Source organism: Myotis myotis, unplaced genomic scaffold, assembly GCF_014108235.1.
Source record: "Myotis myotis isolate mMyoMyo1 unplaced genomic scaffold, mMyoMyo1.p scaffold_m19_p_10, whole genome shotgun sequence".
NCBI lineage: Eukaryota > Metazoa > Chordata > Mammalia > Chiroptera > Vespertilionidae > Myotis > Myotis myotis.
This window is the reverse complement of record NW_023416314.1, coordinates 68,916,401-68,930,866: the sequence shown is the minus strand read 5'-3', so window position 1 is coordinate 68,930,866 and position 14,466 is coordinate 68,916,401. Positions and strand designations below refer to the sequence as shown.

General features: G+C 42.6%; 1 protein-coding gene across 3 annotated transcripts in view; it reads left to right on the top strand.

The window, feature by feature from the left end:
• EXT2 (exostosin glycosyltransferase 2) overlaps positions 1–14,018 on the top strand; it is a 124,204-nt gene extending 110,186 nt beyond the window's left edge. For 2 of the 3 annotated variants that reach the window (XM_036326120.1, XM_036326119.1), the window contains 4 exons: positions 1,849–1,992; positions 3,722–3,850; positions 5,655–5,737; positions 13,148–14,018. In XM_036326120.1, the coding sequence (XP_036182013.1) occupies positions 1,849–1,992; positions 3,722–3,850; positions 5,655–5,737; positions 13,148–13,286 (495 nt within the window). In that variant the 3' untranslated portion in view covers positions 13,287–14,018. Of the gene's footprint in view, positions 1–1,848; positions 1,993–3,721; positions 3,851–5,654; positions 5,738–11,833; positions 11,892–13,147 lie in introns of all 3 variants that reach the window. The other variant, XM_036326121.1, reaches the window with a different exon arrangement.
• The last annotated feature ends 448 nt before the right edge of the window (positions 14,019–14,466 follow it).

Genomic DNA, 14,466 nt, shown 5'->3' with positions numbered 1-14,466 from the left:
GAATGGCTTATCTGAAGATATGGAATCAAGAGTTATGCTTTGGACATGTTAAGTTTGAGGTGTCTATTGTTTATTCAGTTGAAGATACTAAGTAGTTGGTTATCTCAGGAACTTTCAGGATCAAACATAAATTTATAAGGCATCCTATACTAATAAAAGACAAACGTGTAAATTGACTGTACTTTCGCTACACCTTAAGCCATGCCCACCAGCCAGTCAGCAACTATATGCAAATTAACCCAACCAAGATGGCGGCCAGCAGCCACGGAGCTGGAGCGAGCAGGAGGCTTGCTTGCTCCAGTGATGGAGGAAGCCAAGGTTCCCCACCTGCCGCGGCCCAGCTCTGAGCTCCACTGAAAGCAACAAAATTTCAGTTATAGATTGTAAATAAACCCCAGATACCTGCTTTCAGCCAGCCGTGGCCACCGTGGCCACGGAACTGGAGCAAGCAGGAGCCGGCTCTGAGCTCCACTGAAAGCAACAAAGTTTCAATTATAGAAGGTAAACAAACCCCAGATACCTGCTTTCAGCCAGCTGTGGCCACGGAGCTGGAGCAAGCAGGAGTGGGTTGCCCCTGGCGATGGAGGAAGCCAAGCTTTCCGCAGGCCTCTGCTAAAGGCAACAAAGTTTCAATTATAGAAGGTAAATAAATCCCAGAATAAAATAAAAAATGAAAGAAAAAAAGGAGAGGCTGGGAGCTTATGTCGCCAGGGTGCTTGGCCAGCCTGAAAACGGCTCTCAGCCCCTCACCCAGACTGGCCAGGCACCCCAGTGGGGACCCCCCACCCTAAAGGGGGTGTGGCCAGCCTGAAAACAGCCATCAGCCCCTCTCCCAGGCTGGCCAAACCTCCATGGGTTGAGGGTCCCCACTGGGGTGGACATCCTCCAAGGGGTCCCACACTGCAAGAGGGCATAGGCCGGGCTGAGGGACCCCCTGAGTTCACAAATTTTTGTGCACTGGACCTCTAGTCAGATTATAGGTGGTTTTTAAAGTGTTTGAAGCTAGATGAGATTACTTAGAGAGTTTAAGGAAGATCAGAGAGCCCAGGGCTGGGTCCTCAGGAACTCTGCTGACTAGAGGTTTGGGAAAGGGTAAGGAATCCTAATGCTGAAAAGCCAGCGCCCCATGAATAGCGGGCAAATTGTCAGTACTCATTAATGGTTAAACTAAATTACACAGAAATACATGGGAAAGGTATTGGCAGTACCTCATCCCCAAATTACCAAATTCTTTTTAACAGAACTGAACCTAAGAACATTTTTGTTTTCAATATGTCACAGATTATAGAATCAGACAAATTGCCTATACTTAAATTATGGCTTCTAAAAGATCATAAGAATGGCTGGCTGTGTGCTCCGGAGAAATAGTTTTTTGGTTTTTGTTTTCTTTTTAATTTAATTTTAATTTCTTTTAGAAACAGAGACTTTACAAGTTTTCACAATTGCCAAAGTTTAATATAAATCAGGACAGGTGAGTTAGTTGCAGGATTCCATTTAGTCTTCATTTGTATGTTCTTTAAGGATGGAACCTATTTCATTAATCATATGTAAAGAGATTACCTACCTTGACTCAATTCGGTAAATTATTTCTCCACATTATTTGAAGTTGCTAAGCAAGCACGGGCAGTGCTGGAAGAAATCAGAATCAACATCTGTCTTTGAATATTGGCAGAAGAGCTAGCACCTGTTCAAATAAACATCTTCAGAAGCACATTCTGACCTTAGTTTGTGAAAACTTGAACCTCCAGAGTCTGTTTGTTGATACCTGTTTGGATTACTTCACACTCACTCTCTGTGCTTGGCTGTGTGTGAACTGGGAATGGACTGTTGATGTGCTTCTGTCCTTAGGTCTGGCGGGAGTTTCCTGACCGGTTGGTGGGTTACCCAGGTCGTCTGCATCTCTGGGACCATGAGATGAGTAAGTGGAAGTATGAGTCCGAGTGGACCAATGAGGTGTCCATGGTGCTTACGGGAGCAGCTTTTTATCACAAGGTAAGGTGTGGGGCAGGCTTGGGGCAGGTGGGTCTGAGTTGACAAAACAGAGTATGATACTCTTTTTTATTTGGCCCAATGTAATTTTTGCAGAGTTTATGAATAATGTTCTACTCAGAGATCTTAGAAAGGCCATGTTGTATGATACTTTTTAAAGAATAAAGTTATTATTTTTCTACTTGTGAAATAATAAATGCTTATAATAGAAAATGTGGAAAATTCAGAGCAATTTTATTATATAAAAAAATCTCTTGTATATCACTTAGAAACATTGTTGTTTAGATGTTTTCCCACTTTGTCTTTTATTTACTTAGTTATGCATATGTACACACATACCATTACAAATATTTGCATTAGCCTGCTATTTTTATGTATTATGTTGTGAGCATTTTCTCATGTCATTAACATTCCTCCATAATTTTTTCTTAACAGAATTGCTAATATACCATTATATTGGTATTCCGTAAATTATGTGTAACTATTATTCTGTCATTGTTTGTTTAGATTGTTTTTAACTTTTTTGCTATTTTAAATAATGCTTAATATCTAATGTTTAAATAATGATTAATATCCATTTTCATAACTGTTTATACTTTTGAGCATTATGATAGATTCTATCACAGGGACTGAACATTTTGGGAAGGTTTTGATATATATTTTTGTCTATTGCTTTCCGTATTGTTTGTGTCAGTAGACACTCCCAACCAGCAAAATATAAAACTATCTTACCATAGCCTCCCTTGCATGAAATGTACATGAAAATGGATCTCAGTGTTTTAACTGATTTGATTATTAGTGGGATTGAAATTCCTTTTGCTTATTTATGAGCCTTTTGTATTTCCCTTGTCTAAGAATTATCACTTCCTGTTTTTGACTCTTAATTAGGGAGTGGTTGAAGGTTATGCACTAGACTTCAGAATATTCGGTTTGTAAATAGAGTGTTCCCTGGAAGTGTATGGTTTAGTTAAATAGTAACAACTGTCCACTGTCAGCAGAGGTGTAAGGCATGATGCAGGAGCAAGGTCTGTTTAGCTGGCCCAGTTCAGGTAGCTTGGCCGTGTCTGCACAAATTGCTGTCATTATCTTGGCGCTGCTGCCCTCGTAGTTTTCAGGGCTCTAGGTGCAGAAAGGTTTTTTGCTCTTAGCAACAGATAATAAATAAGGTTTATAATTTGGGAGGTGTGTGGTAGTAGATTATATATACTTTATTTTTGGATGTGAATTTCTATACTATTTCATACGTAGGTAGGTTATGGTGGTTTCAGAATTGCCTCATTTTTGTTTTACTGTAAAAAGCATATACCTTTGCAATGTCAACCCACTTTAATTTATCTCTGTTTCCCTTTGCAATCTATGGGAAGAATAGAGAAAACATGATTTGGCATTGTGACTCCAGGGAAAGATTTAGTAAAGATGAATGTACAGTATGTCTCTGAACAATATTTGTAAAACACTTCATCAGTCCAGTGGGCCTGCATCCTGCAAGGGTTTCACGTTGTACCTCTCCTCTGCTCTCAGTGGATGTTTTGAAAAGAGTGACAATATTAAAGATTTTGGTCACTTGGCCAACAGCATTCTAATACTTCCTTTGCCCTTCCTGTGGATACAGCCTTGTGATTAATCTTATGAGAGAAAGCTGTCCCCGTGCCTTGACTGAGTTGTACTTTATGTATCAGCAGGAGGAAACTGCTATTTGAATGTTTCTTCTTTTTGTTTCTTCACCTGCTAGTATTTTAATTACCTGTATACCTACAAAATGCCTGGGGACATCAAGAACTGGGTGGACGCTCATATGAACTGTGAAGACATTGCCATGAATTTCCTGGTGGCTAATGTCACGGGGAAAGCTGTCATCAAGGTAGGAGGCATCCTGGTCCAGCTCTGCCGCGGACTTGCTCTACAATCTTGAGCAAGTCTCTTTTCCCTGAGCCTGAGACGTACTCATAACTAGATGAAGTATGGCACTAGCTGAAATGAAGTATTGGACTAGATGAACTTGGAGCTCCCTTTTCACTTTTTAAGATTCTATGATTAACATTGTTACCTTGTAAAATTGAAGGGTAGGCTTTGGTAATTTAAACATACTTTCTTTTTTTATGCAATTTCTTTGGTTACTGGTTTTAAACTTCAGTATCAGAGGTAAAAGCTGTGATGGTCCATCTACAAATCATGTTTTTAAAAAAAATAATTTTAATCTCAAAGCTGATTTGAAATCTAGTTCTGTTAGGTAAAAGATACAGTTTACATCTTAAGGTAGCCAATCTTTTTTTTTATATATAGACATTGAAAAGATAGTACACTTTGTAAATTATAACTATAGTTGCCCTAAACGATGTTTTTATGGTCGGAACTACGACAGTATCTGATCGTCTTCGAACCGGCGGGTCATGGGAATAACGCCGCCGCATCGCCAGTCGGCATCGTTTATAGTCAGAATGATGTTTTTAAATATTGATTACCGGATGTTAAAAATTTCCTTTCCTATAATATATTAATGATCCCCTGAGGCTAGATATCTATTCTTGAAATGTATATTTTTCTCAAATTAGATCCCTAGATATGTAGAGAGCACACACTTTTTTATATAAGTGGAGTCATCTCAACCTTCTTTCATTCTGGGTCAGAATTCTGTGTATGACAATGGGCACTACTTCTAGGAAGATTCCTGATGCTGGAATCTTCCGATACTGGAAGCTTATATTGGAAATACAGTATGACATTCCTGGCTGACTCCTCATACTATTAATGGATGAGAGAAGCCACATTAAACCACAGTGACTAAGGAAAGAGGAAGAGCCACTACTGGTGCTCTCTAACCCTGCAGTCCTCACCCTCTCCCCCGGCTCTAAATAACTCCATGGGCACCTCACTGCAAGGAAAGTGAAAGAATGTGAATTGTGAAATTCATTTTAAAGGAAGTTTATCTCCAAATCTGCTTTTTGACAAGATGTTTGGCTGTGCCTGCTTACTCTGGACAGTAATTCCTGGTGTCCTCTGCTTCTTAATCTGGCCTAGTCAGTCATCTAGCTTCCCCCCCTCAGTCTCTCTGCTGTTTGCTTATCTTCACTAGGTTAGGATAGTAGCTTCCCCTGAGTGTGCTAGAAAAGCACTGGAAGTTTAAGGTTTGGGAGGGTAGGGGAGAATCAGGGAAAAGGATTCAGAGGCTGAGGGACCATTGGATTATTTTTTTCTGATTCAAGGATATTGCAAAATAACCTGGCATCTTCTAGAGCCGGTGTGGCTCAAAGCATTTGCCATGAGCTGGAAGAAGGAGAAAGAGCGCCTGTTGGAACTAAGGTTACGGTGAAAGTTATGGGAAGCTGTATTTCATCGCCCTTATGGCTGCAAGAACAAATGGTGTTTATACAAGGACCTTGGCAGTGAGAAAACAGTCATTAAACAGGAATTAAGGAGCTTGTCATCACCACTTCTTTCCAGCTACAGAAGGCAAAAGCCCTCCAAGCCTTTTTTATTGGGCCCTTGTGAGTTTGCCGTTGGCCGAGCCAGACAAAATTGAATGGAGAAATGGTGAGGTGTGTGAGTGTGTGTATGGAGGGAACAGGCATCTCCACTTACAGAACAGAAGCATGCAGAGTGGTGTCACAGCGTGGTTTTATTGTCCTGGGTGCTGACAACCAGGTATTTTTGTGTTCCTCTGGTAGGTGACACCGCGGAAGAAATTCAAATGTCCAGAGTGCACAGCCATTGACGGGCTTTCTCTGGACCAGACGCACATGGTGGAGAGGTGAGTGAGCCTCTTACCAAAAGTCTACCCTGGCTTCTGATCCCCATTTCCTGCCTTGGGCCTGTTTATGGGACTTTTTTGAAAATATAAGGACAGCAGCTGGTAGCCATAGTCACCTCCTTTTGCACTGTGGGAGTTGGGCTAGTTCAAGCCCAGGTCACCCAAAGAATTAATTTGGAATGCTACTTACTCAATTTGTAATGGCTGGAAGGGTCTTAAAAATATCGCTGGCCTTAAGCTCCAGAAGCCAGATTCTCCATTTAGACTAAGCAGTTAACCATCCACAGTCATTTGAATGGAAGGTAGTTAATTCTAAGGAAATACTGGATTGTTTTCAGGGTAATATCTCCATGTTACAGTAGAAGTTTGATCAGAAAGAATTAAACCAAACCCACCAGGGACACATTACCTGTGCTGACACTACTACAACACCTACCAAGAACAGCCCTGAAAGCACAGCTCTACATTACAGAGAGGGCAGCAGGCAGCTCTGAAATACTCCCTTATTTCCATGCAGGCAGCTCCTCAACAAGCACACCTTTGTGCGGAGTGTAACACCAGGCCTTGTAGGTGCATGTAAAAGGAGTGGAGATGCATGTCTTCCCTGGAGACCGTTATAATCTTACAGTAAACCTAGGAGTTCTCACTTGTAACCCACAGGTACCCAAGCGTCGAATCTCTTGAATCAAACCCAGTTCTTCCAAAAGGCAGCTCCTTATGTAAGACAGCAGGCTCTGGCATCCAGTAGCGCTGTTTTCAAGGGACCAAAATTCACTCGGAGAATGCTGCAGTGGTAGAATGAGATATCTAGTTCAAGTTTCCACAGGTCTCATGCTTCTGCTTGCAGCATTCATTTCTGAAATCTGTCAGCCATATTAGCATCCTTCAAGCCTGGAGGATTTTTCTGTACAGAGCAGTGTTTCTTTTCAGTTGACCTGGATTCTTCTATATAATTCTTTACTCCTTACTCTTCTTATTCTTACTCTCTAAATAATTTATCTCTTTCCTATATAAATATCTTACCCAAATGACAGGACTTTTATCAACTGTTAATACATTATTGTGATTTTGGAAATATCTATCACTGGTATAAATATTACACTGTCAAAGGCAGTGACATTAACTGTTAAAGCTCATTTGGAAGAGAGACCCCAACTATAATTCTATTTGAAGTACATGAAATTGTTCTTCAAACCTACCACTATTCTCTATGTCTGGGAGAATTTATAGCATTAAGCAATTGGTTGTTGATTGGGTTAAGTTAAAGTGGTGGGATTATATGGTCCAAGAAATGAATTGTAGGGAGAAAAGTTGACCTGATAATGGCCTTGAAACATGCGCTAAGGCTAAACATCTCTCCTCTAGCACCACTGAGATCATTGCAAATGCAAAGCAACTTAAAATGCAGTGAGAAACTATTGATCATTGCAAATGCAAAGCAACTTAAAATGCAATGAGAAACTATTGATCATTGCAAATGTAAAGCAACCTAAAATGCAGTGAGAGAGATTTAAGTTGGATGCACTTATTACTACACACTGAAGAAAGTAAATAAGGGAGATGTATGTGAAGACTTCCAATCAGAAAAAGGCTTTGGAAAATAGAAAGGCTACACCCCAGATATTGTTAGGCTTGAATCAAATTACATCAGACTTTACAATTAACAACAACAAATGCGTGCACACACACACATCAAAGTTAATCCAAAACTATATGTAATAAGTAACATAAGGGAGGCTCAAATGTTATAATTGAGCCCTGGCCTGTATGTTCAGTGGTTAGAGTATTGGCTTACACACCGAAGGTTGCGGGTTCAATCCCCAGTTGGGGTGTGTGCAGGAGGCAAACAATTGATGTGTCTCTTTCGAATCGATGCTTCTCTCTCACTTTCTTTCTCCCCAACCCTCTCTCCCTTCCACTTTCTCCAAAAATTAATGGAAAAAATATCAAGTGAGATTTAAAAAAAAAAAAAAAAAAAAAGTTCTAATTGATCAGAGGAAAGAGAAGTGACGTCTTGCTAGGTCAATTTTTAGGAATAATTTTGAAAAAGAGATGGCATTTGAAGTGAGTCTTCAAAGACCACTAGGATCCCAACCAATGATGCGCTAGGCAAGAGGAGATCCCAGGCAGGGGAACTGTAATTAAAAGTGCCCACCAGCAAGTTCAAGGTGTATTTGGCCAGCAGTTAAGTTCATTCTAATATCAACTGTACTTCAGGCATTCAAATAGTTCATGAAGGGATTTTAGTCTTTATAGAAGTCCGGCTAATTAGGGGGAAAAAGATAGGACTAGAATATCACTGTAATACAAACTCTGGAAAAGTAATAGATCTAGGCAATGATTGTCAATGGCTGCTAACAGCCAAAAGAGACATGACAATTACACATTTTGTGTCTCCTGATAAATGTTCACCTCTGAAGTATTCTTATCCCCAAATCAAACCTGATGAAGACTCCAAATGTAGCTACTGATAGACAAGACATACAAGGGACACATGAACATATCAAAGGACACCATGGGATGCAGTCAGCGAAGTCCACATGTGGGGACGGGATGAACAACTCCGTTTCTTCAACAAATGAATAGCTGGAGGAAAATAAGAGGAGGGGTAACCTACAGACTAAATCAGCCAAGTGCAACATATGGAACTCATTTGGATCCTGAATCGAATTGTAGAAGAAATAAAATTAGGAGTTAACCTAGGGGGAAGAAGTTCACTTTGGCTAGAGCATCGAGTTCTGGCCTGTTAGTTCCAAACTGCCTTGAATCCCCAATTAAGGAGCCTGGACATTTTTCTCCAGGCTCTGGCAAGCCATAGAAGGTTTTTGAACAGGGGGTAGCTTTTTCTTCTTCTACATTCCCAGTCTGTTCTTTACATGCAACAGGGCAGTAGCTTGATCTAAGTATTGTTTTGAGAATTAATTTGGAAGTAGTACATAGGATGGAATGAAGTAAAGAGATCGAAGAAAGAGCAGTTAGAAGGCTTTAACTAAAGTGAGTGTGGAAAGCAAAGAAGGAATTAAATTGCAAGAGATTCACCCCTCCCCCAAAGGAAGATAAACTAGAACTTATTTCTAGCTGGATAGGTGTGAGAAGGTTATGGAGAAGGAGTTGAGAAAGATAACTTCTAGATTTCTAGTCCAGAAGAGTGGTAGTACCTTAACAGTGTAACTAATACATTTAGGAGGAGACACTAATTAGCAGAGAGGATGGGGTGAGCAGTCGTACCTTTAATTGTGTTATCAATGAGGAGTTGGAGAGCCGTAAGGTATGTGATTTGGGGCCTTTTGTCCTCTCTGTGTGCAGGTGTAGATATCGGTCATCCACTTATAAATATAAAACTAGAACTCTAGAAAGAAGATTGAAACAAAGCTATTTGAAGGCATCTGCCCAGAGGTGGCAGCTGACTGAAGAAAGGCCAAGAGCAGAATCTTGAGAAATTCTGACATTTAGGAGAAAGAAAGAATAACCGAAAGCAGAGAAGTGACCACTGGAGAGGTCAGGAGAGAACCGGGACCTGCAGTGCTCAGAAGCAGGGGAGGAGCAGGGACCATGCAGACCGTGAAAAGGCCTTTGAAATGAATGGTCATTGGTGACTTTGAAAAAAATAATGCCATAGAGAGGTGGGGCCCCAGGGCGTAGGGTGTGCGCCCGTGGTGAGGAAGTAGGGTTAGGGAATCTTGATAGAGAAATTTGATAGGGAATCAGTCTTGAAATCAGTTAGAAACTGGGAATAAAAGTATTTGGATTAAAGACTGGATCACCAGATTATTAAATAAGGTCCTTAGATAATGAGGGAAGACGACATGATTTAAGCCTCTTGTGTAAACCAAGAGGTGTACTGTAGAGTATTAATTGGTGTTTTATTATTTGTAATCGTTCCCTTTGCAGAATCACATTTTGCACACAATAGTGAAAGGGGTTAACCACTTTGCAAGTTATGAACCTTGTGTTGGGTTTTGTGGTTCAATGAGCTTATTTATTCTATCTTTGAGTTCTAGAATCAGAAATCTCAGTTGCACTACCCCGCATCCATTTCTTCCAGGATCTGCTATTACTTCTTTAAGCTGCTCGTTTTGACCAATCGCTTTAAAGAGGTCAAGGCAGTATGGCAGACAGACAGTGTTGATTTAAGGAAAAGAATGTAGTATTTTGATTCAGGCCAATCTTTGTTCAGATTATGAGCTTGCCACTTGTTAGCTGTCTGATTTAAGGAAAATGACTTACCTCATCTAAACTTCCATCTTTCACCTCCTAAAATGGGGGTATTAATATCTATCAAATTACAGTGTCTATTCATTGGTTCAACAAATAGTTATTGACCATCTTTGTACCAAACACCGTATTACATGCTGGTAAATAAAATAATAAGACAAGAAAGCTTGTTGGCATAGTGCCGGGCAGAATTCGTTTCCTTCCCGATTTCCCCAGCCTTAGTCCTAAAGGCTCCTGGTTGTTTAGGTAATTGTATGTGTTTGAAAGGAAAACAGAACACCATTAGTCCTTTATCCCTCTCTCCCCCTCCCCCCCTCCACCCACCAGATGCTTCCAGACTTTAGAGGTAGACATTGGCAGTTCTTAGCCTGTTTATACCCAATTAAAAAACCGACCCAGGGAACACCTGGGGGTAGCTGGACACCTGACAGAACAACTCAGAGGGGTGACCAGCAGTAAGCCAAGCTTCTGTTCACCCTAACCTGTTCCCCAAACCAGATGCCCTGAAAAGAAAGGAAGAAGTGTTGTCAGTTCCTGGCGGGAGAGTTCAGGACCTTTACCATTCAGAGTGGCCTGCCACTTCTCCAGTGCAGGCTGTGTGGAGAGAAAGAAGTACACAGGGAGCCTGAGTTAGCCAGGGGCAGCTGTCAGCAAGTCAGGCTGGCCGGAGCCCCGGTGGCCTCTTGCCGGTGGCTGGGCCCTGTTGGCAGATCTAGTTACAAAGGAGACATTGTCCTCAGTGCGCCCCAGGGGGCCGTGGAGCCTCTCTGCTCTGCCAAGAGCCATGGTTCTTCTTTAATACATGCTCGCTGGTACCTATCATGGCACCGCTGGGCTTTGCTAGCCAGACTCTACAGGCCTAATAACTGAAACCGCAGAGTCGGTACATAATTACAGGCAGAACTGTCACAAGTAAGGCCTTGCAGAGATTGACTTTGCCATTGCCTTGACCCCATTATTTGAGGAGTTGGAAGCTGTTGTCCAGTGCTCGCTTCATACCATTTTGTTGAAAATGCTCAGTCTTTTTGCCCAATTTCTCCTCAATTTGGAACCTATGACTGCCTCCTGAGTCTTAAAAGACTGCCAGCAAAAGGGAAGCTCCGTTCCTTGCGAGTTGTGGTTGAGGATGGTGAAGAGTGAAGGCTCTGTTGCCGGTGCAAGCCTGGTTTGAAACCCCCCCACCACTCCAGCTCTTGGTCTGTGGCCAAGTTATTTAAGCTCTGGGTCCTGATGTCTCATTTGCATCACACAGTTATGAAAGCCCTGCTCTTGGGTGCATAGAAGGGGAATACTTTAAGGAAGTGGTAAGAGCATGGATGTAAATTACTTGGCATGTACTAGGTGCTTAACAGTTATTTATTCCCAGCTCCTCCCCTTGGACCCTAGAATTGTGTTAATAAATAAATTTGTGTCATTTCATCATTAAGACTTTAGCTTTAGCAGCCAGAATGCCTGGTTTTGGCCCTGCCTCTTACTAGTTACTTGATGTTTGGACGTGTTACTGAGTTTCTCTGTGTCCCAACCTTCCCAATGTGAAATTGGGGATGAATTAGGACCTGCCCTATAGGGTTGTTGTGAGGATGAAATGGGTTACTACTACATGAAAGCACGCTTTAAAAAATATATATATACCCATATACCTATATATATATATATATATATATATATATATATATACATACATATATATATATATATATATATATATATATATATATATATATATATTGATTGATTCCAGAGAGGAAGGGAGTGGGAGAGAGAAAGAGATAGAAACATCATTGATGAGAGAGAATCATTGATTGGCTGCCTCCTGCCTGCCCCCTACAACCTGGGCATGTGCCCTGACTGGGAATTGAACTGTGACCTCCTGGTTCATAGGTTGATGCTCAACCACTGAGCCATGCCAGCTGGGCTGTATGAAAGCACTCTTAACACAGTAAGTATTGGCTGTTGATTTGTGGTGCTGGTGGACACGGTGATGTTATTAGTCAGAAGAGCTCAAATGTAGTAGTAACACATTTTTCTAGAAACATAATGACCAAGTCAAAAGAATTGATAACGACGGGCTTCTTTATTAATTGATTTCTTCGTAAAGCTCAGAGTGCTCCAATAAAAACTTATTGATTAAAATACTTTGAAATAAATCTGACAGTACCTCTGAGGACAGAAGAGACTCCTGGTCTGTGTCCTGAAATTTAGCCCGTTCTTGTAATGGTCCTGCCTCTGATTAGTTTGTTCTTGTTGTAGCTCCCAGGTGCCAGGGGCCTAACTGAGGAGAGAGCATGTTGACCTTTCTGAAATCCATCTTGGAGCTCCCCTCAACTTCAAAAGCGGTTTTTACAGGCTTGGTATTCCCCCTGGTCTGAGGCTGAAGTGTCCTCATTGCCAGCTGTCACACTCAGTTGGCCTGATGGGCCAGAACCTTTTCCCCGCCAGCCTGCCTGACCCACTCACCTCCTAGGAGGTTGCTCGCCAGGCTGGGGAGTGGGGGTGATGAGGAAATTGACTCCCCTCCTCCAGGGCTGGGCTGTCCTGTCACCCAGTGGGCTGTGGGCCGCTGGTTCTCACATGGCTGTGGCTCCCATCATGGAAGCTGTTCTGTGGGAACTTCAGCTTGTAGAAGTTGACTGGTAGTTCCCAGAGATTGCCACTTAGAGCCTTCAGCCAGTGATGGTTGAATGAGTAAAGTGTTTATTGTTTGAAATTGAGGTTCACCATTCCCATTAGCTTCTTTTGCCTTCTGTTGCTCCTCTCTGCCTGTTAAACTTCAGTGAGCTCAGATCCGAGTGGCTTTTTCCTCTCCACTGGTTGCCTTCTCTTTAGCTGGCAGAGACGGGGTTAAGATTGCTGGCAGCTAATCCACCTTGGTTTGAGGCCTGCTGGTGCTGATCTGGAAGAATGACTGGAATGTAGGGGGAGGGGAAGAGATAGTCTGACCTCTGCAGGCCCTCCAGACAGCATTCCCTGCTCACTTTCTCTTCGGAGCTGATAGAGCACAGCCACATCACTGTATCCACACCCCTCCAACCTCTTTCGAACCTGGGAGCAGGCTGGGCCTCCTTGGATTTCTTCTGTTGATGTTGAAAATTATGTATTTTGCTATCGTCTCTCAGGCTCTTGAATATTTTCTCTTTTTCCCCCACCCCCATCTCTCATCTGCTCACCTGCCCTCCTGCTGCCCGAACCCCACAGGTCTGAGTGCATCAACAAGTTTGCTTCTGTCTTTGGGACGATGCCTCTCAAGGTGGTGGAGCACCGAGCCGACCCTGTCCTGTACAAAGACGACTTTCCTGAGAAACTGAAGAGCTTCCCCAACATCGGCAGCTTATAACCCGCCACAGGCGGGGGTCTGAACACTAAGCTTGGACCAAGGGAGAGAACAAGCCCCCCCCCCAGCACTTCTGATGGGGGGGGGGGGCGTCAGAGTGGAAGATTGACATACTGACCCGCTTCCTCAAGAACGGGAAGCGCAGGAGGATGCCTGCACATTGGGGGGCACCCTCTGTTCCTGTTTCCATGGTTTCCAGTGGCTTTTCTTTGAAGATGCGGAAGGGAAGCCTTGGTGGCACTCCAGGTTCAGGTCCAGCTCAGGCTCCTTGGTCTCCAGTTCCTACAGAACCACCCGAAAGGGCTTCACTGACTGAAGACTGCTGAGGAGAGAGCCTACCAGCCCACTTTAGATTCTCGGAATCGTGGAAAAGATACCCTATCTCACTTTCAGTCACTTCAGATCAGTGAGTTTTTTGGAGGAAAAGCCAAGCCCGGAATTCGGTGCGAAATCCAGACATCGTAGTGGGATTTGATATACAGGGTGGGCAAAAGTTGGTTTACAGTTGTTCGAATGGAAAATAATACAATAATTAATAAAGTACAAGAATAAACTGTTTCACGTACTCACAACTGCAGACCTACTCTTGCCCCACCCTGTGTGCCTGGCCCTGGGGTGCTGGACTCACGAACAGAAGACCATCAGCTGCTGAGTGGGGATCTTATAAGCACCATAACTATTCCTGTTTGATTTGGCTTTTTAATGTGATTAAAATAATTTTTATTCCTTTTTCTACTATGTCTAACGCATTGATTACCGGTGGTCTAAGGAGCATCTTTCTTCTTTTGTGTTTAACTGCGTCTTCTCCTAACTCCCGTCTACGTCCATGTCTGGGAAGACACAGCCAGGAGAAATACGTGGTGCCATGTGTACCAAGCAGAGTAAGATCCCCAAACTAAACACTGTAAGAGAAGATGTCTCCCAAACCTCCAAAGGTTTTGTTTTGTTTTTTCCCTTATTAGGTCCAATCAGTCTTTCGTAGGTTTTCTCAGGGAAAAACAGGGGCCTCTACTAGCCGTGCACTGAGTTGCTCCAGCAAGTACCATACTGTGAAAGTTGAGGGAGTTGCGACCCCACCCCTAGGGGATACCAAACTTCCCTCATTCTCTTGGCATAAATGTAACATTAGCCAGGGAGGTTCTGGCTAATGTTAAATGCTGCTGTAACAACTGCTTTGCAGTGG